The 24127-nt window shown below is 40.8% G+C and overlaps 1 protein-coding gene across 6 annotated transcripts in view; it reads left to right on the forward strand.

Moving 5' to 3' along the window:
• The window catches only part of LOC138300140 (zinc finger protein interacting with ribonucleoprotein K-like), an 81969-nt gene that overhangs the window by 13592 nt on the left and 44250 nt on the right, over positions 1-24127 (forward strand). For 5 of the 6 annotated variants that reach the window (XM_069239077.1, XM_069239079.1, XM_069239082.1 and 2 more), the window contains exons 2-4: positions 12606-12732; positions 16456-16551; positions 24048-24122. In XM_069239077.1, coding sequence (XP_069095178.1) covers positions 12606-12732; positions 16456-16551; positions 24048-24122 — 298 coding nt within the window. Of the gene's footprint in view, positions 1-10559; positions 10701-12605; positions 12733-16455; positions 16552-24047; positions 24123-24127 lie in introns of all 6 variants that reach the window. The other variant, XM_069239078.1, reaches the window with a different exon arrangement.

Raw genomic sequence — 24127 nt, forward strand, 5'->3', positions numbered from 1 at the left:
CACTACATTGTACCTCAATCCACTGTACACTGCTTCACTCTACGCCACTGCACTCCACAGTACTCCAATGTACGCTATTACACTCTGCCACACTACATTCTCTGCCAGTCCACTTTACGCCATTCTCCTGTACCCCACTCTACTCTGCACTACTACACTCTACAAAACTCCATTGTACAGTGTTCCACTGTACGCCACTCCACTGTTTGTTTGCTAACCAACTCTACGCTACTCCACTGTACCCCACTTCACTATACACCACTCAACTCCACTCCACTATAAGCAACTGCACTTTACACCACTCAACTCTGCTATTCAACTGTATGCCACTCAGCTGTACGCCGTGCCACTCTACATCACTCTACAACAGTGCACTGTTTGCCACTCCGCTGTATGCTATTCCAGTCTACCCCACTCTAGTGTATGACACTCAACTCTACACCTTTCTACTCTATGCCACTCCACTGTAAGTTGCTACAGTCTACTGCACTCTTTGGAACTACACTCAACAACACTATATTCTACTCCAATGTAGAACACTGTATACGACTCCAGTCTACTCTACCCATCTTTACTGTCTATCACTGTACTCTATGCCAGTACACTGTACTCCACACTGACAGTTTCACACACTCTACAACACAACATACCACTCCACTGTACTAGATGTCACTTTGCTCTATAAAACTTTACTCCACTGTATGCTGCACCACTACAGTATAGTACACTCTACAGCACTCTACTATACAAGAGGCCACTCCACTATATGATACTTAAGTCCACTATTTGCTACGGCACTCAATTCAACCACGACGTACACAGTTAAGCCCACTCTCTGCCACTGTACAACTCTCCAATGTACATCGCTGCATGTGCAACACTCTACCATACTCCATAAAACTGTACTCCACAACATTCTAGTACACTCTGTGCCTGTGTATGACACTGTACTACACTGCATGCCCCTACACTGCACAACACTCTAGTCCACTCTATGCCATGGTACAACACTCCACTCAACTTTATGCCACTCAACGATACTGCACTCCACAACACTGAACTCCTCCACACAAAAGTCAGTGATCCTCGCACTGTACAATTGTGTGTCGTACCTTGAACACAGCACTCCACTGTACAACATACCACTGAACTGTACAGTACTCCTCCACTATACAGCACACTGTGCCACTCCTCTAAATTTCATTTTACTTCACTATAAGCAACACCACTCCACAGCATTATACTTTGGCAGTACACTGTACAACATTGTCATTAACTATACTCTACAGCACTGCACTTAACTATACTCAAGTAACTAACACTCAACTTTGTGATTTGAAACACATTTTTTTAAACTCACAACCATTTACATGTAATGCAAAAAACCAAAGGTTAAAACTAAGTTATAATTAGGAAAACTTTATTTATTCTTTATGTACAAACCTAACTTAAACTATGCAAACAGGAGAAATAAAAAGTTATAGTTCTAAAATAAATGTATAATTTAAGCACCACTAGAAGAACTTAGATTTACAATTTACCTGTCGCCTTCAATTTACTATGCATCATGCACCTCCAGTCACACTCTTCTCTGATCAGCTGCCACACTGCATTAACTATAACCTGCCACTGTACAATGTGCGGTGTTATGAGAAATTGTCAGAAGTCTTATTATAAATGCTATGATTTCACACAAGTGACATAAAATGCAAGAGTATAACCACTGCATTGTGAAACAAGTTATAGCCCTTTGTATTTTTCATTATTTACACATATATATCCTCCTGATAGTTGCCACTAGGTAGTTACAGTTAGTTTCTATAGAAAAAGTGTTTTTGTTTTGCTAATAACTTTGGCGCCATTTGATGAATCTTCACCAAATTTTCCCTCCAAAAACGGTGCTCACTTCAGCTGCTGTCTGGAAAGATTCTGGGTGATCATTCAAGCGGGTGCAGAGAAAAACGGGAGGGGGGTCCCAAAACGCGATTTCCCAATTCATTTTTTCGATAGGGATTTTGAACAGCGATAGCGTCTGAACTGCTGGACGGAATTACACCCGATGTGGCAAATAGGCAGCTCTTGGTCCAGAAAGAGGCCTTTTTTTTATTTGGTGCAAATCCATTCAGTAGTTTTTGAGAACTTAAATTCCAAATGTGCCTATATAGGGACAAGAAGGCTTTGTGAACCCTCCCGATCTGTTACTGAGATCTGATGGGCTGCCAACACTTCAGCAAGGAAGTGATGGCAGCCATCTTGGGACTCTGCTTCAACCAAGTCCCAGAAAAAAAGTAAAAACAAAAGGGTCCAGACTAGGGATATCCTGAGCCCTTAGCTCTGGTGCTGGGATCCCAGACGGACACACCCCCAGAGCCAAAAAGCGTTATAAAAAAAGTTTTTGCACAAGTCTCACGGATCCGGCAAAAATTAAAAAAACAAAAAACACCCCCAGACTCCTGCGCTTGCTTTATAAACAGCTCCCTGGGTGGGCCAGGGCCTGGGAGCATTGAAATTTTAATGTGGGGGGTCACTAGGCTGCCCGGTGGACGGCCACCTCCCCGGGCTACAAAAGTTATGTGTGCGGGAAGCACTCAGCCCCTGCAGCCCCTGCAGCCCTGGGAACTACCACCTCCCCCTCGAGGGGCCAATAATGGCGTTTGGGCATGCCAGGGCAGGCTCCGTCTATGTCCCAGCATGCCCACCCCCAGGAATAGCTGTTTGCTTTTGCTTGGTGGAAGCTGAAAGCCCCCACCAAGCAAAATCAAACAAAGTCCACTTTCTGACAACAAGGACTGTCAAACAGCTTCCGCTGTCAGAAGCAGAGTTTTCATCTGTTTCCCTGCATGCAAATATGTGTGCAGGGAAATAGATGAAAATATTACTCTCACAATCAGGGAGCTACTGTTTAAAGCAAATCCCTGCTTGAGGGTGCAATTTTGGCACCCACCCACTCAGACCGTTCCGCACCCACTCACAGACCCACTCAGATCATCGAGCCACATTCATACCCTCATGCACCCACTCACAGACACACTCAGACGCACACACCCACTCAGACTCTCACACACCCATTCAGACTCTCTCGCACCCACTCACAGGCTCACTGAAACCCTCTCGCACCCACTCACTGACCCACACAGAAACAAACGCACTTGACACTGATGCACCCAGACAGACACTCTCACAGCAACTCTCACCCCCAGATACACCGTCTCACACCTATTCTCACACCCAGGGAGACAGGCCACGGCCAACTCCCCCTGCATGCGGTCTATGGGCCATGTGCACCGTGGGGTTAACCGCAGGGTCTAGCTGCAGGCCAGGCTCTGCGGCCAACAGCTGCGGCTGTGTGCGGCGATGGTTGGATTAACGTATGGTAATGAAAATTACTTTACGCAAAAAAAAAAATTGAAATTCACTGAAAAAACTAAAGGTTACAGGGATGTTATAGTTAGGAAATGGAATTTAAAAAAAACAGATGTTCACTTAAAAAAAACAAAGGTTTCAGGGTCGTAATAGTTAGGCTCAAATTGTAAATGTACCAAACTATAGAAATTCACCTGTTATAGTGAGAGTTATCTAAAGTAATTTGTGCCATTTGGTAAGTAAAACTCATGCCATTGCGATGCACTGCTAATTATCTAAAAAATTACAGCACTCATGACATCTTTGCTAACATAATTGATAATATCACTGTAACATCCACAGTTAAATTATTGATCAGATAACTGTGCATGGTGGGGGCGCAAGTTATAGTTACCTTAGGGCACGAGTTTTAGTTATTTTAGATAACTCTAAGTATAACAGGTGAATTTCTGTGGGTTGGTACATTTAAAATGTGAACCTAACTATAACATCCCTGTAACCTTTGTTTTTTAAGTGAATCTTTGTTTTTCTTAATTCTATTTACTAACTCTAACGTACCAACCTTTTATTTTTTTTCAGTGAATATATGTGTATATATATATATATATATATACTTATACATGTGTCTATATGCATTATAGTTAGGGTCAGATTTTACACACACAAAACCATAAAAATTCATCAGTTATACTTATATCAAGAAACTGTAATGAGTACCCTAAGGTAACTATAACTCACGCCCCCATGTACAGTTTTCTCCTCCGTAATTTAATTGCAGATGCTGCAGTGATATTATGTCATAGACGATGTCATGATGGATGTGGGATAATTAGAAGTGCATGGCAAGGTCACTTGTTTTAAATACCGTGGGGCACGAGTTATCGATTTTTTTTTAGATTTGTGTAACTAGAAGTATAACTGCTGAATTTCTGTGGTTTTGTGTGGGTATAATGTGAACCTAATTATAATATCCCTGTATCCTTTGTTTTTTTCAGTGAATTGTATGTTTTTTTAACACAAAGTAATTTATAATTATTGTGCGTTAGTACAACCACCAAAGGCTGTGCACGGCGGGGTTTGGTGGGTGAGTCGCTGTATTTATTTATTTTTTAATTCAGCTTCAGAGCTGTGGATCCATTGCACTGGGGTCGCATGTGTCCGTTGTGGTCAGGATACCTGTATCAAGATATAGCTTTCTGCCAAATTAATTCTGTTCAGCGGTTCAACGGGTAGGCATGTCTGAAATCCCCATATTCATTGCATGGGGAAAAAGTAACTTTGGACCCCTTCTTTCTTTGCCCATGTTTGACAAATCACCCCAAAACTTTACAGACAGCAGCTGAACTAATTTGTGTACTAGTTATGAAAATGTAGTCGAGATTTGTCAAACAGTGCCAATGTTATTAGCAAAGCGAAAAATGTTTAGGTAGAGAGCGGTAAAAGGCTTCTGTCATCTTTCAGCTCGACATGGATGGTGCTCTGCAAATTCTATGCTTAAAGGCTTTGTTTAACAATGGCAAAAGGCTTTATCTCTTACTAGCTCAGCGTGGATTCAAAGTGTTGCTGATGTTGTAGGGTGCCCCGTATAAAGGAGCTGCTCTCCACCTAAAATTGTTGGGAACTACCCAGAGTTCCTTGCTTTTTATATATATATGTATATATTTGTATATATAATTACCTAGTGGCAGTCGCCACTAGGTAGTTATAGTAAGAAGCATGTTTCCATAGAAAGAGTGTTTTTTTGACTTGCCTATATTTTTGTCACCGTATGACGAATCTTCACGAAATGGTTCAAAAAAAGTGACCCAGTGATTCTTGTTGCACATGAGAAGTTTCAGGGTGATCCATCAAGCAGGGCCGAGAAAAAGGGGGCTAAAAAAACGTTGTGTTTCCCATGTTAATTCCCATACGACCTGTCAACATGTTTACAGCCCAAACCACTGGACAGAATTACATTTGGAGAAAGCTAGCTGCCGGTACGCAGATTGTGCTTTTTGTTATTTGGTGTAAACCTGTTCAGTAGTTTAGGAGATATTTAAGGGCAAATACATTTGTATATCCTGGCAGCGGATATTTATTGACAATCTCGAATTTTTGCAAATACGTGTGCGGAAAGAAGCGTTGCAATTGGCTGACTGAATCCTGACTAGAAAGTTTGAATTTGAAAGGAAAACCACAGACTCATTCGTACACTGATTAATTCACTCATACATGCACTCAGAGGCTCATGGACCTATTCACACACCCACTGAGAAACTCATGCACCCGCTCACCCATTCATAGACTCACACACTCACTATCGCACCCACTCAGACACTCATGCACCCACTCAAACATCCACTGACATAGACACGCCCTGTGGCCAACCTGCGCTGTGCATGGCCAAAGGCCATGCGTGGCACGGGGCTGGTTGGTTATAAGGACTTGGCTGCAATGCCTGGCAGCAAGGCCAGATCTTGCGACCTACCCCCACCAGGGGTTGGAATAACTTTAAGTAATTAAAATTACTTTACGTTAAAAAACCATAGGAATTTACTAAAAAAGCAGAGGTTACATGGATTTCATAGTTAGGTTCTGAATTTTCTCCTACAAAACCAGAGAAATTCAGTAGTTATAGGTGGAGTTCTTTAAAGTAGCTATAGCTCGCACCCTAAGGTAACTATAACTTGCGCCATGCACAGCTAATTACTCAACATATTACGTCAGTGATGACATCTAGTATGGCAGCTTTGACAAGAAACATTGTGCATGGCAAGGTCTTGAGTTATAGTTACCCAAGGGCGCGAATTATAGTTACTTGAAAGAACTCTAATTATAACTGCTGAATTTTTGTGGTTTTGTACGAGTAAATTCTGAACCTAACTATAACGTCCCTGTAACCTTTTGGTTTTTTTTGTGTGTGTGTGTGTGTGTGTGTGTATATGTGTGTGTATATATAATATAGAGAGATAGAGAGAGATAGATGGATAATATATGTTTTGTTGGAATGTTTACATTTGATATAGAAACACTTCTGTTTTGGCGTTACGCATTTGTTTTTTTGGATAGTTTTGTTGATGTAAAAACAGTGATTGGCCAATGATTTAGACTGTCATTGTATGTTACTTAGTTCTGAGTTTCCAACACGCATCACCTCCCTAATGGAGCCTCGACTGCTTTGGCATCGCTACCTTGAAAGTTAACTGCTGAATGCATGTGCTTAGTTTTCAGTTTGAATATGTAATGCGACGGAGGAACCATCTAAAATTCAACATTCTTGCAGGTATTTTTGCAGGTAAAACAACCATTCCATTCTAATCAAATTAACATATTAATTTCTAATAGAGATAGAATATGAAACAAAAGTTTAACTTACAAAAAAAAATATTTTCTTTAATAAATTTCATCAGACGCGTACAGATTAGAATAAAGAAATTAACTAAATTATATATAAACGCACAAGGAAGTAAACATTCCTCGCTTTGAAATGACAGGCAGTTTCTTTAATTTCACTGATCAGCCACATCATAATGTAATTGTGGGGGCACGGATTTATGCTACACATTATTGGGGAAACACATGGGTAGGAAGTCTTTTCAAATGTCACACTGGCTACAGTCTAATTCTAAAACACTAAAGGTTTGACAGCATCACTTATGGTCAAGAGACAGTACATTGGTTGCAGGTTGCAAAGCAAATCATTTTTAAAATACTTTGCTTGTTTTACAAATGCGCTAGCAAAGCATCTGAATAACAATTTTCACTATATTTCCCCTCACACTTTGTGTTCACATAGATTTGACCTTCTAGTGAATACACGCATATGTCCTGGAAAGGAGACCAGTGGTTCTCAATATTGGGAGCTCAGTTCTTGAATTTCCTGCCACTGGGAGTTTGATCAATACCAACTTTGCTTAGTTTTAGGAAAGGGATAAAATCTGTTTAGTCTAGAAATGATCTTCGGAGATTTCAGATGCTCTCAATAGATAAAGTTTCTGGGTTACAGTCCTCCTAATCTGTGACGTGACTGTGGATCTAGTAATACTGGAATAATCAATGATCGCCTGTATGGGCACTGTACTAGAAACCAGCTATTGTGGAAAAGGCTTCTTTAATGAGATTGGTCTGGGCATTACCACAAAGGTGCAGCACCTTGATTCAAAGCCTCACAGACCAAACCTATACAGAATGCTAAAATAAAAATGACATATTCTGCTAATATATTCTGCTAAATTCCTCGGTCTACGTTCCTCTCCTCCCCAGTGGCTAATAAACCCTACTTTTTCTGTAAGCCACCCTTACTGTGTTACCTTTTTATTTCCATCTTCTGGTAATCCATCATTCCCAATCCCAACCAAAACCTAAAGTTTCCTAATTCCTGGATCTACTAGTCCTACCTGAGGTCTTCTTAATTCCCTCCTTGCTCCATCTGCTAGCATCTTGTGACCTGCTGGTCCTCTGTAGCCTACTGACTCACTGCGCTCCAGGCACCCTGGAGTGAGCAAGCACAGTGATAAAATCAATGCTCTAATCCTTTCTATCTGATAACTTCTTCTTAATATCTCCAAATAACAATCCCTCCTTCCTCTACCTAACCAGTTGAAGCCTAAAAAAACTAAAAAAAGACCTTGCAGTTTTGGAATGATAAAAATGCCCAACCTGTCATGCCCCTCCACCGCAGCCACCACACTTGTCCTGCCCACCATCCTGTAATGAATTCAACGTGGACAGAACGCTCTTGGTCCTGCGCAGTAGTAGCAGGGATCCACGGGGCAGCCTCGGTCTGACTTTGCGTGGCAGAAGCCTCTTACTCGGGGACTGCTGGTGTGGACTCTTCTCAATCTATTTTCCCTGGGGGTCTGTCCTTTGCTGCATCTATCAAGACCGATTCTTTCAAGTGATGCTCTCAAGATGCCCTCCTTCTAGCAGCATAGACTCTTGAGGTATACATTTCACCACACTATCGATGTGGCAAAATGAGGGGAAGTGAAATTAGGGTGGGTAGTGTAGGGAAAGAGACCTGGAAAGGGAATACGTTAGTTAACAATTCTTATTTCTACTTTTACGAAGAGTTGTTTTTATGGTTCACCCAAGAAAACGCTGGTTGTTTCATCTAAGAGAGCACATTCCAGTAATACAGTTCCTAATGTTAACAAACTGCAATTTCTAGACATTCCTGAATCAAAAGCTGTAACAATTCTTTTCAAGGTTCATTGCAAGTTACCAGAACAAATCTGAATAGCCAAAAAGAAATCCCTCCTGAGGGGACATAGGAGTTTGTTATGAATGTGTCTCTTGTACTATGGTTGGCTAATCTCCCTTCACCAACCTCTAGTGCAGGCCTAAATGCGCCCCACCCACAACTCGCCACCTTTCTGGAGTGCTGTTTTTTCCCAGTTGTCCAGAAGAATTGAGGGCCTCGGTCTGATGTTATAGTCTTGAGTAGCCTGTGCAGACAGGCCACATGATTTAGTACCAGGATCACAGTGTCAGTAGCAGAAAGAAGACCCTTGCAGCCTATGAAGTGGGCCATCTTGGAGAGTCTGTTGACTACTACCAGAATTATATTTTTACCCTCAAGGAGACCAGTGATTAAATATTCTCCCAGATCCGGCTAGGAATTGGCAAAGGTTGTAAAAGTAATTTCTTTTCAGAGTGGAAGGATTTAGCTTGACTACAGATGTCACATTGCTGAACATGGGCGAAAAAATCTTGTGTCCAGTCTGGCCACCAAAAATTGCTGTTTACTAATTCTAAGGTTCTTCTATGACCTGGGTGCCCAGCTAATGGATGGTCATAACACCATTTAAGTGGCTTTGATTGTAAGGTCTTGACTGGTGCTTAATGTTTATTCTCCTGAAAAGGTAGCTCATCATAAATCTCACAAGTTGAATGCTGAGAATTCCAAATATTTTGTTTTTATAGCCATGTATTTTTTTTATCTGATCAAGGAAATTCTCTGTGTTAGTTACACCAATAATCTGATCTTGGGCAATCATGAGTGGTGATTGATTGATAGTTTCTCTCTCCTCAAGGTAGTAATGGGTTAGGGCATCCACATTTTGGTTATCACTTCTGAGTGAAAGGTGATAATTAAATCGAACTCTGCAAAGAACAAGGTCCACCTTGATTGTCTGGGTGACAATGCTCGGGCATACCTGAGAAACTTGAGGTTTCGGTGGTCAGTAAAATTGGCAACAGAAAATCTCGCCCAAAGCAAATAATGTCTCCATTCCTTGAAAGCCTCCCAAATAGCCAGCAATTCTTTTTCATCTATGGTGCAGTTTGTTTCAGCTGGTACTACCTTTTTGGACAAATAAGCAATGGGATGTAATTGGCCATTCTCAAAATCCTGCTGAGAAATAATTGTTCCAAATGCTTCATCAGAGGCATTTGCCTCAACTATAAATGGTTTAGACAAGTCTGGTTGATACCAAATTGGGGTGCTAGAGAAGGCATTTTTCAAATCTTGAAAAGCCTGGTCTTGCGCTTTTGGCCAAGCAAATGGTACCCTCTTTCTAAGCAGTTTACCAATGTAAGTGATCTTAGAAGAAAAATAATCAATGAACCATCTATACATATTTGCAAACCCCAGAAAACAATGAATATCTTTTTTATATTTTGCAGTTTGGGCCAATCAGTAATGCTTTAATACTACATTCAGCTATGGCGATGCCTTGAGAAGTTTGGTTGAATCCTAAGAATTCCACCTGGGGGTGTGAAACCCACATTTGGTTAATTTACAGTAAAGGCCATGTTTTCTTAAGGTTGCTAGGATAGTTTTCACATAGATGATGTGCTCATTTTGGGACTGTGACTAGATAACAATGTCATCAATATATGCAATAACAAATTTATCTGGAAATGTGCGTAATATATCGTTGACAAAAATTGAAATGCTGCAGGAATATTATGCAGTCCAAACAGCATCACACAGTACTCAAACATCCCCTAGCGGGTTTAAAAAGATGTCTTCCATATTTCGTAGGCAAGGCTATTTCTTGCTTGGCAGCTGTTGAGATATAATATGTGATCACTTGAAACCTGGTTGTCAAGGGAACCGATTTTAGACATGATTGGCAACATCAATTTGAGGAAAATGTCATGTTACTTGTAGCCCAGTCTATGCTGGGATTAAGAACCATTAACTAAGGTATTCGTAAATGTATTCCAAAGTGTGGTGTGTCATTTAATTCACAACTAATTTCTTCCTCGAGATTTTGAGATTCATGCCACAGGTCATATGAAACAGTTGGGTCTGGCGAGTGATTGGACTGGCAGTCAAAAAAGAACCATATGTGGGAAGTCAACAAAGAATCGTCTACGACCCTGACTTTTTCTGGACTCTTTTCTTAATTGTAAGAATCCCCAATTTTGAGCAATATGTAGTGAAATTGCATGTGGCTTTAGAGACCACTCTAGCATGACCACTAGAACAGCTTTCTTTTGTTTGAACTTTAGAGTGATGTTCAAGATGAGATTTGGTTCTTAGCCCAACAGATGTTGTATGATTGTTAACATATGTTTGCAGTTAAGAAGTTGGAAAAATAAGAATTTGGTGTCCTGAAGAAAGCCTAGGACTCATTTGAGGACGTTTGATAGTCTAAAACATGTTGACTATTCAGATATAGGGATACTAGCAAATCCTGTGCATCATCACAGTTTTTAATCATCCCCTAGATCTACCCCATTAAAGGACAATCCTCTGGTTTAGGTACAGGGATTTTTTGATTTTCTAGCTCCTACTTCCATATTCACCCACCTCCTCAAAAGTACTCCTCATGATTACAAGGAGCCTATTCACCACAAGATGTTTATTTGGTCAATGAGGTGCAGCTGATGATGGAGCAGGACACCTGGGCGGGGGAGGAGGGATCAGGGAGGGGGGGAGGGGCGGCGGCGTGCCCACACCTATCAGTTGTTTGAAATTCTTTGGGTCACACACATCTAAGGGATATTCCCAGAATTTGAGTCTTTTTTGCTGATTTGTTTCATCACTTTCTTGTCTATGGTTACTTTGGTTTAGGTAGGGAGGATGCAATTAAGTGACCACCCGTTCTCCTCTCGTTCCCTAGGGCCGTTTCACTTGATCGGATATTGAGGTCTGGAGGATTGTAGCTATGCATTAGATTTACTCCATGATTCTTATTCAGCACTTTGTTTTGTTAGTTTTATTGGTTTTTAATGAGGGTGATTAGGTAGGCCTCTTCTTGATGTACTTCACCATCTGCCCCTTCCTCCACCATCTGTCCCCTTCCACCACATGACCGAATGCTGCTCTTTTTGATGCCCTTATGTTAATTGGTTGAGCTTAACATACCGTTGCATAAAGGTTTTCCCACACATTTAGCATTCATGCCCTTTAACTGGGCAGCTTCCTTTAAGTGAAGTGACCGGTCCACCGGTCTTTGGTGCTTTCTGTTGGTGGCATCCATTTTGTATTTAGACTCTTGTTGCGCTCGCCATTACTTCTCTATGGTGCACAACTTGCCTTTGACAACTTTGTTCATCACCTTAGATGAAGCATGTTTCGCTAATGTGATCCCTAGTGCTCTTAATATAGATTTTCTCTCTGGGCTTGGGCCAGTCTTGTATCATTTTAGGCTTATGTTTACTTTATTACATTGAGTCAGATTAGTTCAGTCAGGCTGGAAGGCATCAATATATTGCTTGGCCCCTGATGGGTCTGCAACAGTCTGAGTTCTTTACATATGCACAAAGGTGGTGTTTAGGACTGCTATGGGTGCTTCGCTATCATTACTTTTAAATTGGGTGGGGTAACCAATATGTTGTGTACTTCGTACTACGCAATGTACAGAATTGGGGCCCGTTTGGATTTCTTGTGCTTTGAATTTGTGAACTGTCCATTTGGTTGTGCTGGGAAGGATCTTGGGAAGGGTGTGGTCGATGGTGTTCACACAATCCTCATTACAGTATGTCCTGCTCCTTGTCACAGTTGTTATTTTCTCCCTCACGAGGCATCCCATAAACTTTGTCCAGTGGCCATTATCTATTTAAAGTCAGGTTGTTGGTGTTCTTCTCCCCCCACAGGCCCCCACCCCCTAATCAAATGGTGAGTGACGAATGGTAAAACAATACGGTTTTGAAACGAAAATGTGCATATATCAGATATAACACTGTAAGGCAATCTTGCAGGACTGTGACGAAGAAAGAGGTAGGATCCATCAATGTAAAAACATTACCAGCTGTAATCCACCCGTTATTATACTGCTAAATAGCTAATGTACACTTTTCTGTTCCAGGCACCGGTTACTTTCAGTGATGTGGTCGCCTGTTTCTCTGAAGAGGAGTGGAAGCTTTTACACGAGTGGCAGAATGAACTCTACAATAAAGTGATGAAGGAAATTCACCAAGCCATGAACTCACTAGGTAAAAAATAATTACAGTGTGCGTTTTTAAAATGTGTAAAATATGTGGAATATCCATCTTGGTTTCAGTTTGTGATTGACAGGTAGAATGGTTATTTCATTGCTGTGCTCTAATTTGAAAAACTAATAACTCACACGTGCGGTCTACCAACATTTTCGAAAGAACTGGAAATGAGATTCACCTTATCATCAGGGCTGTTACGTTATATTTGATCTGCTTGCAGTATCAATCGTTTTTAGCAAGAAAATAGTGTTCATGTAAACTGGCATGCCTTCAGACACTGTTTGCGCTGCGTAACATTGATGCTCTGCACAATGGAAAATAACGCCTCCTAGTCCCAGCCCCACATCACTGGGGACTGTTCACTCGGGAACACCAGAGCTTCCAGTCCATCTCCATTTGCCATTCTTCTCTCGCTAGTGCCAATTCAATTTGTTAGGCTCACCGACCTGTATTTGTCTCTTTATCTGCCTCAGTGCATCCCCTACATTTTCCGGTACCATAGCAGCACTGGGAAAACGAAAGCAGCCCACAGCGCTCTCTTCAGTGCGTCCTTTGCATCACCTGTTTTCATGCAATCCTGCCTCCCACTAGTAGTAACCTCTAATCAATCTCAATACATATCTTAATATGGCTAAGTATTAATCCTGTTCCCACCCCATCCATCCATTCTTGCCTCTCCAGAACCAGAAGAACATGGCCAGCGTCTATGCATCGCAATCCCCCACAGTACCAGTCCCCTTTACCCTTATCCATGTATAACCTGACTCCCCCCATTTCCGGTACCCCATAACGAGCTCCATGCTCACCATTATTACCGTTCTGCATGCATTCTATAGGAACACTTCTCCGTATGTGTTGATTGTCAACTTAGTGGGAAGCTACCATATAGCCCTTTAACTAAAGGAAACATCTATTTTTTTAACTCCTCAACCCTGTAGATTATTTTCTATTAGGGTAGGTAGGGTTTTTTTCTTTGGGTTTAATTTGATGAAACAAATGTCCTTTAATTAGCTTCTTACAAATGTTAATTTGAAATATATTTTACATGACTAAAGGACAAAATTGTCTGTCTTTGTTTCCAAATAAAAACAAAGGGTGGTGGGCACCAACTGAAACAATGCATCCCAAGCATGCCACGTCGCAAGAAACAAGTGAATGATTTTCTGATTTCAAATTATGTTAATCATAAAAATCTGCGTTTATGTTAAAACTACTTTATGATTACATAGTTTCATTAATTGGCTGGTTTACGCTAAATCCATGAATTAGCTTAAAATCCTTATCTATTTAATTTTACAATTACAACAAACACACCAGACAAAGCACCAAGTGCACACCAGGATTCAGAGTTGTACTGTGGGTAAAACCAGCCATTATTCCAGCCTTTAATGGCCGATATCATTTGATGAGATCTTTGTGGTAATGAAGGACACCACTCTAAAGAAATACCCTTCTAGAGAACCCTCTCTGGAGGAAATATTGTAAAGAAAGCGTGGTTTAACCGTGCATGTCCTAACTTAGTTATCGAGGACATGGACATCATCTGCCTTCACCCCAGCTGGCCTAAAAACTAATCTGCCCCAACTGTAACTTTAACCACATATTTAACTAGCACCATTCGCTAATCCTTTTCCAACCCATAACTCCACTCTTAATTGAAAACTATCCTTGACTTAATAACATCTCTAGACCCTTCCATTAAGCATCTCAAAATCCAAAATCTCAATATTTATGGGGTGATTTAGAGTTTCACGGATTGCTTACACCGCCACAAACGTAGGGGGATATCCTGTCTGTCTTATTACAAGTGGCATAAAAATATATAATGCACTTTTAACAAGGCAGACATTTTAGACAACACATTTGTGATGGATTAACCTGTCCGCTCAACTTTAAACAAGGCCTTTAGTTTTACCCTTCCAATACCTCAAACTTAAACCCATTATTAATACAATCACCAGACTACCTCTCACCTACCCTCTTGCCCCTTCCTTCAACATTTGTTTACGCCAAGCCTAATTGTGGACCTCTAACCATATTCTCCCTAACATTCTAATCTGTTTTAAAATGTAAATAACAGAAAATGTATTTATATATTTTAACTTATTCATTTTATTGCAGACTAAACTTTCATTTTGCTATACACACTTTTCCCCCTTCATTTTTGTGGGTCCAAACTAAAAAGTATTTTGAACCAAATAATCACATTTAGTATGCTTCAGATGGCATACAGTAGATTTTACAAGGCACAGGGAAATATGCTGTTTCGGAGCGGAAGATGGTATATCCTTGATATGGGGTGGTCCCCCCCAAGAAATGTTCGAAAACATGGGGCCAAATACTGCATTATGAAACACTGTTTCCACACACAGTTGCTCACAAGCCACCGTTGTGCTGAACAATGAAGCCTGCTGCTCCCCAGGACTTGACGCCATGTTTTTTAAAATGAGCAGTGGGTGCCACTCATAAGTTAATAATTTCCTCTGTTGTGCCAGGCCAGAATTTTGTCATAGGTACCAGGATATAGCATTGGTGGCCACTTATGCCAGGAATAGTATTTAACCAATATGTCAACAATTATACCAAGAGCCAGCATTTTGTCATGGCTGCCTAATCCCCTCTCCATATGCTATAGTTATCCTTCCTAATACCAAAAATCACCTTCAGTATGCCAGCATTTTGCCACTGGTGTTCTATAAGCCAAGCTATACCCCTAATATGCCCGTGGCAGCATTTTGCAATGGGTGTTTCTTATGCCAAGAATTCACCACGGATGCCCCTGTGGCCTAGAATTATCTCCATTATGCCAGAGCCAGTATTTTGCCATCGTTAACCCTTGTGCCAATATGCCAAGTTCAGCAGCAGACTCTCAAACTTCTACACTCCCTTACAGTCATTCACTCACACTCGTGTTCACTCACACACTCATTCACACGCTGTCAAATTGTCACTCCTGCACTGTCACTCCTGCACTCTCACACTTCAACAGACACCAGCACACTCATTGATACTCGCACTCCCACTATTACACTTACCTTCAAAGTTTCACTCACTCTCATCATTATTCTGACTCACACATTCTCCATCTCAGTCAGTTACACACACTGTCGCTTATTATCACTCACTCCTCCAGGGTGTGTGTGTGTGTGTGTGTATGTGTGTCTCTCTCTCTATTTCTCCTCCCCCCCCCCTCCATCCACAATGCATACTATCAGCTACCTCCACCGATCTGCTGGTGCACGGATGCCTGGGCCAAGAACACTGCTTCCTCCCGAGCACTGAAGCAGAAGATTGAAAGTTGGAGCCTGTGGAGATTCGTTTTCTATCACCTCATCCTCTCATAGCTCGTCACAGGGTACTGTTGGGTCAGTGAGGAAATTATTTTTACCAGCTGGCAGAGGCACCTCTAAGCACCTCCATCTGACAGATCCGCTGCCTCGCCTCAGGCTGCTTCTCAACCCAGTGATCAGTAGGATACTATTTTATTTGTTATAATAAATTAATGTCAGGAAAGGAGGAGAGTGGAGTTCTGATGCTCATATGGGCGAGCTGCCCTGCTTGATATCACCACTGAGATTTCCTATATCTTCTCTGCTGATTATCATTGTGCTTTTAGTAGCTTTTTACATCAGATATAGTTGGGCATGTCAATTGTTATGTATTAATCCTTTATTGAAAAAAAGAAGCTGGGAATGAATTTCTGTTTCTTTTTCAAAACAGGCCCTCTTATTGCCAACTTTGTATTTTCATTAAGTGCGAAGGAAAAGGAAGATGTGTGTTTTATGAACAACATAGACTCACAAAGAAGACCCAGAGGTAAGAAACTCCTCCAGACATAGGAGTTTATTTACTTTATTTGATATTAACTGCTTGGTAGTCAGAATGATGTAGAACAACATACCATCCCCACAAGCACAATATAATACCAATGCAAAAATGAAAATGATAAAATATGAAAGGGAAAAGAAAAGGGAAGTAGAATAAACTTAAGACAAAAGCTAAGAAGAATTGCCATTGAGTAACAATCTTGAGGATTAATCATGAAGAAAATTATTTTATATGAAAGTCCTGCTCATAGAAGCAGCTTTGCAATAAAAGTACATGGGTTCTTCACATTAGAAGGGCACTGTCCTTCCAGCTGTACATTGTGACATGATGTGACAAATGGATTCAATTCCCATGAATCTTATGTCCTCGTAGCAAATTGAAGTAAGAAAACAGACAGGCTCAGGCAATCAAAAACAAGGGGACCCTTCTCTGACTTTCCACTATGAAGTTAACCTTATTAGATAAACAGATCAAATACTGTTATAAGGTAACTGCAAACAAGGGCAGGACACAGCGTCTGAGCACCAACTGACCTCCCAGCATTACACAGTCTATACATAAACATCGAAAGAACCTTCTGCACCACATATTTCACATTCCCACACGCAAACCAAGATACCACACATCTCCTTTCACCCCCAAAAATAAAATAAACAAAACCAATGTAAAAATATACACAAAACTAAACGATTAGTTCCAGTATTTTTACATAACATACTCCTTAAATTTAGTTGGAAGCATCCGATTTCCGCTCATATTACTCCGTTGTTCTGTAGTCTTATCTTCACTTCTTTTGTTCAGTGATGCTCCTTGCTTTAAATGTTCTTCTTTTCACTTTTTCACCAGATTCTCTTTCCACATTTCGACCACTCTGTTAATATTCCAGATGCGTCTATTTTCCGTTTTTACTGCCTTCCCATACATCTTGAATACTTTCATAGGACAACTGTATTTGGAAAACACCTCATATGTGACAGGAACTTTAACAATGTCTCCCACCTTTACCACTGTTTTATCAGCTTTTCTCTTAGCTGTAATGATTTTTTCTCTCTATCACTTTTCTCATCACTCTTTCTTTTCATCCATCATCCTTATCACTTCATCATCTCCTGTACAGTGTTTGATCCATGTTGGTGACAATATCTAATTGGCCCTCCTCCCTTCTAAATAATTGAAAAGGGGTCCTTCCTGTGGTAACGTGTGGTGTTAACCTATATATTTCCACCCATTTACTTAGTTCAGACATCTACACTTTCCCAGAACTTCTAGGTAATTGTGTAGCCTCCTTAATGGTGCAAATCGCCCTTTCCACTGTACCATTGGCTTCTTGGTGATATAACACAGATTTTGTTTATGTCTGATGCCTCTCTTGTGCAGAAAGTCTTTCATTTCTCTTGAAACAATTTGAACACCACTGTCTGTCAACAATGATTCAGGCAATGCTTCTCTTGCAAACATGTGATAAAAATGATGTCACCTTCTGTGAAGTGACCTCACTCACAACACTCAAATCAGGCCACCTCGAATACAGATCTACCAATACTATAATACATGTATTTTGTCATTTTGTTTTTAAGTGGTCCTAAAATGTCCAATGTCACTTCATCCCATGCCTTCTGAGGTAAATTCCTTACTACCATGGGTTGTTCGCTCGTTTTGTACACCTTGTCACTGAGACAACACTCTGTGCACTCCCTTACTTTTCCCTCTAACTCGTTGTCCATAGCTGGCCACCAATAATATGTTTGCACGCACTCCTTAGATCTGGAAATTCTTGATGTCCCTCATGAGCCATGGTTACCAACTTCTTCTCAAGGATTCCAGAGGAATCGGCCTGGTCCCTCTGAACACCAAGCCATTGTCACATGACAATTCCTTGTTAACACTCCAATTTGGTTTCAACTCACAAGCCAACAATGTTTCTTTGACCCCCAACCTTTCTCTAACTTCTCAGTGACACTTTGCAACACCTTGTCATTAACCATTTATTTATTCCACTCTTCTTCTACAATAATTCCCTCACTTACCACACAAAGCTTTTCATTCTCCATACCATTATCATCACATTCCTCCACTTCTGCATTAACCATCATGGACAAATAATTTGCGACCAAATTGCATTTACCAGGGATATGCCACTACCCATTTAGCAATCTTACTAGATACATTATCTACAGCTTTCTTCATAAAGACTTCTTTCAATGGTTTATGATACATTTCCATAGTAAAGTTTCTACCCATGGAAAACTCTTCAATTTTCTTACAGTTCAAACAATGGCAAGAGCTTTCTGCTTTATCACTGAATACCTACTCGCTGCTGGTCTCAGAGCATGTGAAATAAAAGTAACCATTCTCTCCACTCCTCCAAGCCTTTGAATAAATGTCACCTCTAAACCTTTTACTCTAGCATACGCACAAATTATGTTTTCATGATCAAGAAAATAAATTTAAAATTTTTTAAACTTTGCAATTCTTTCTTCATGCAAACTCTTGATCACAATCTTTGTCCACTTAAATTGAACATTCCTTTTTTATCAGCTTTGCAACAAAATGTTTTTCTTTGAAAATGTCCTCACAAATTTACTATAACATTCCATTAATCCTGGAAAAGAAGCCAACTTCTTTATTCTGGGGTACAGCCATCTCATAAATAGTTTGCAATAACTCCAACTCGGGTTCTAATTCATCATCAGTCAATGTATGTCCCAGAAAATCAATCTGATTGATGAACTTGCATTTTTCCACCTTAACGGTTAAACCCCTGTTGTGTAAGTTCTCCAGTACTGCACAAACTATGTCATCATGTTCCTCCCTGTGGTATCCAAAAATCAAAATGTCATCTTGATACACCTTCACTCCAGTTAGCCCTCCAAACATACTCTACATGGCCTTCTGGATAACAGATGCCACTGACACTAAGCCAAATGGCATCCTTCTGAACCTGTAAGTTCCATTAAACGTAACAAAAGCAGTCAAGGCCATGGAGTCTTATTGCAACCTTATTTGGTGATATGCTGAAGCTAAATATAAAGTGGAAAACAATCTTGCATTTCCCAGCATACTAACCAAATCTTTAATACCAGGAATGGGAAACCTATCAACAATCTCTGCTCTGTTGAACCCTCTGAGATCCACGCATAAGCGAATGTCTCCATTTTGTTTCTTTGCTATGACAACTACTCCATACCCTCAATCTTCTCTATTACACCATCCTATTCTAATCTAATTCTTTAAGCACTGCCTCTCTGCTCTTGAATGGAACCTTCCTTACCTTACTGACTGGTATAGAGCCCTCCCTTATTTTAATTTTATGTACATATCCTTTCAAACAACCAAGAGGCTAACTAAACACTTCTGGAAACTCTTCGCAGAACCAATTTAACTCACCGTAGTTTTCCCATCCAGAGTTTTCACTATGTTGACATTCACATCATCTCTCAGTCTAATATGTGGATCTGAATTGGTATCCAACATGACTCCCATATCATGTGGTGAAACCAACTTATCACAGCATCTGCTTTTGCAGCCCCATACTTTTTCCCCACAGTCGGTCTTCCCAAATACTCTACCATACCTTGAAAATATCCTATCAACTTTGTGTTCACCTCCATACCCTGTTGGTCTAACATCAGGTTTATATTATTATACCTTATCTCCAATTCCTTCAAGTTTTGCCCTTAAATCAAATAACATATTCACTTACACACACACACAGCAAAAGGAAGAGATGCAGGATAGTTTTCAATGTATTTATTGAAAAGACTGCAATCTACGATAAAATATATGAGCTGCAATTGTTAGAAAGATAAGACATAGCACAATTAGAATTGTCACGATCAGTGAAAAGAAATAAACAACCCAAGCATATTGGAATAAACTTGCATAGAATCCTACCCAACACCTAACTTCTAGCGAGAGCTTAGTGGTGATAGCCCAATCTGCCCATACTTAGTCCATGGAAGGAGCACTCACCCCCATTACCTGAGAACATGGGTCTACCTGCAGTCTCATTGGCTGGTTGTAGAGACAAGGCTGAGGTCAGCAATGGAATGGCATACAGCATGGATGGATATCCTGGACAAAATGACTTCTCTAACTTTCTTCGGCCTGTATGATGTTTTTATGATAAAACATATTTGAGTTTTGTGAAACAGGCCTGACATGATCATGTGTCTAAGTGTTGGGCTGTCTGCACACTCTTGTGGCGACAATACTAGATCAATTATCATGTACTGTTCTTGTCGGCCTTGGACAGAAGTACACTATGAAATGTCTTGCACAGAAAATAATAACAACGCTTTCGCAAAATTACAGCCGATTAGGAAAATAAAGCATCCCCATTGAAAAGCAGGCTGAGCTAAAGTGAATAAATGAAAACAGAGCATGTATCTGATTAAAAGGGCATAGGCCACAGACATAAGCTCAGCTAAAATATGTGTACCCAAGCAAGGGCCTAAAATGATCCCACGACAAATTGTTTAGATTTATTTTGACTTTGACTTTTAGTGCTCCTCTCGTTTTTATCACTTTTACCTGGAATGTTATTAAATTTCTCATTCGACTCCCTTTTGTTTACAGCTGACAAGGCTCCACTTACTGCACCTTCAGATACATATGTCATATTTCTTTATCACCTCAACACACCAAACTATGATCAAATCTTTCCGCTAAACTGATCATTTCTGTAAGAGATGGATCATCATGGTACCACAATTCCTCCCTCACTTTCTCATTATTGCAACCAAGCATAAATTGGTCCCTCAAATGTTTATCCAGCGATTGACCAAATTTACATGTTGACTCTAATTTTCTCAACACAGTGATATACTCTTCCACAGTCTCTCCTTCAGCTTGCATACGTTTTCCGAAATGAGAGCACTTGAGAATAGACAACACTTTGTGGAGAAAATGTATATCTAATTTCTTCAAGCAATTATCATGTTCATTTAATCCCTCACTCACCTCAGGAGTCAGCTCTGGGAGCTGATCAAAACTGTCTAGACCTTCAGGTCCTACACAATGTAACAAAGGAGAAGATCTTCTTTCCGCACTCAAACTAGGCCCACAAACCCTTGCATATCTAAAAATTACATTATTTCACTTTTCTCATTTAATTAATGGCTCTCCAGGAGAAGACAAGAAAAATTTAGTCTGAGAAATGTTTTGCATTACGATACACAAACACCAAATAATAAAAGTAAAAGTTATGTAAATACCATCTCCTGACTCCCAAAACTAAAATTCAGATGTGCAATTTGCTTTAAGTAATGTTATAAGGTGTGCAACAGTAGAACAAGGTGTGCAGCAGTAAAACAAGGTGTGCGAATCACTGGTGAAATGTCACTGCGAATACGAGTGACCTCCTTTTGACTGAATCGCCAAAGTTAGTGTGCACATCACCATAACAAACTTGTCTGCACCGTTAACAAGCATGGTGTGCAAATCACTGGTGTAGTATAACTGTCTGGATGATCGAATGATCTCAACTAAGGTGAGAAAATCACCTTAACAAGTTTGTAACAAGTTGTGCAGATCACCATACTTTAAAAGAGTACAATCCGCAGTAGCTCCCACTGTGACAAGTTAATATGTGGCTAAAGCATGTTTAGTATTTCTCTCACTGTAAGGCTGATGGGCGTCTGTAAGATGCAGCATGTCTAAAGATGACGGGTGCTACAAATCTTCAACTTGCAGAGATAAACCAGTGTACCACTCACCGACAGGCTGGTGCGCGTCTCAAAAAATGGCAGACGCTGCACTTCCTGTTGATGTAAAAAATTTAGGGAGAACGTGAGTGCTCTTGCGTCACCGTTTGTCGATCTTAGACGAACTAGCCTCCAGGAGACCTCTTGTAATAGGAACAGACCTTGAGAATGCGCCTCGAAAATGTGCCTCGAGACAGTGCCCCAAGCTGTTGAATTCCCACTGACAACTGCTGACTCAACAGACCTGAAGGACACAGCATGCAATAGGAACAGGTTTCGAGAGTGTGGCTCAAGACACCGCCACAGTCTGTTGAATCCGCACTGGTAACTGACAACTTGTCCAAGGTAAGCAATAAAGTTCATAAATGTTAAAGTCCATAAACACAACTGAGTGCCCTCAGTCGAGGCAGACACTTGACAGGAAGAATCCCAATGTCAGTAACAAAGCAGAGAATTCCAAATGAAAGTCTCTAACTGAAATATGATGCTGCATTAAAGCCTATAAACGTATCCAAATAAAAGTTTCCCTTGCTGCCAAAATAAGGTAACTACAAACAAGTGCAGGACGCAGGTTCTCAGGTTAAGTATGTTTATTCCTCAATACAGGCTTTATCCACAGCTCTCTCCAACTCCAACAGCGTCTCAACACCAACTGGCCTCCCAACATTCACAATTCATCCATGAACATCCAAAGAACCTTCTGCACCACACATTCCCCCACTCAAACCAAGATACACATTTTATATGTGGTGCAGCATGAATAACCAAATTAAAATCTGGTTATTCACTGCCATGACATAGCATCGCAGGGTAACAAAACTTTTTTCCACTGTTGTTGCATCACTGGTGGAAGCACCTGACTCACCCGTATTCCCCCACGTCACGTGGGTTTTTGGAGACTTGAGCAAGGTGGTGAATGGCAGCTGGTGGATGTACCTGCCTTTATCTGTCTCTCCCCGGTCTCCACAGACACACATGAGCGGGTAGAAGATGGGTGGCATGCCACCTGTACCAACCACCGCATTCCCTTTTACCATGGATCTCCTAACTCAGACTGAAACCGAAAAACATGCTGCACCGGGGGAGCAGTTCTCCCAGAGCTTCTGTCAGCATGGCTCTGCATCTCCACTCTCAACTGAGAGCTTGCTTTGGGCAGGGACGAGGAGCGAAGGTATAGAGAGTGGAGAGGTGGGTTGGCAGGCAGACGTATTATTTCCAATTTGGGTGGGGAAGGAGGGTATATGCAGACTTTGGTTAGAGTAGGTGGCAGGAGGCTAAGTATTATTTATTTTCGGAACAGGCAGGAGCAGGTTAATTTGGATGGTGATGAGCTAGGTGGCTGAACGCCGGGTATTATTTTCTTAATTTGAGTGAGAAAGGGATGGCAAGAGAAGGTGGGTGGGTGGTGGCACACCAAGTGTATCATGGGAAAGTGAGCTGAGGCAGGTGAGGCAATGTTCTGTACAGCTCCAGCTTTACTGCTGTACTGCCGTGCAGGTGTGGGAAGCAGGGGCAGCTGATTGAGGGGGAGGGGAATACATTACATTAAATTATCGATGGGCAAATTTGAGTATGTTGGTTAGCTTTTTCACCTTGGGGCTCGGTTTGACATCCAAGACACCTCAAGCTGTGCACTCCTTGTCTAGCTGATGTAACTCTGAACCTCTCTGTGAAAAACATCGTTTTTTCACTGTCAACTCATATATTCTATATTTTGTGTAATTGAGACAGACCAAATGTACTGTCAGGCCATTATAATAGTTTTTTCCTTCCCTACAGAATATAAGCCCAGCACACCAATTGTTTCATTCATCATTAAAGAAGAAAACGATACTGAGTATGTGGACTACCGAGGTGAG

This window comes from Pleurodeles waltl, chromosome 6, assembly GCF_031143425.1.
Source record: "Pleurodeles waltl isolate 20211129_DDA chromosome 6, aPleWal1.hap1.20221129, whole genome shotgun sequence".
In the NCBI taxonomy this organism is placed as follows: domain Eukaryota; kingdom Metazoa; phylum Chordata; class Amphibia; order Caudata; family Salamandridae; genus Pleurodeles; species Pleurodeles waltl.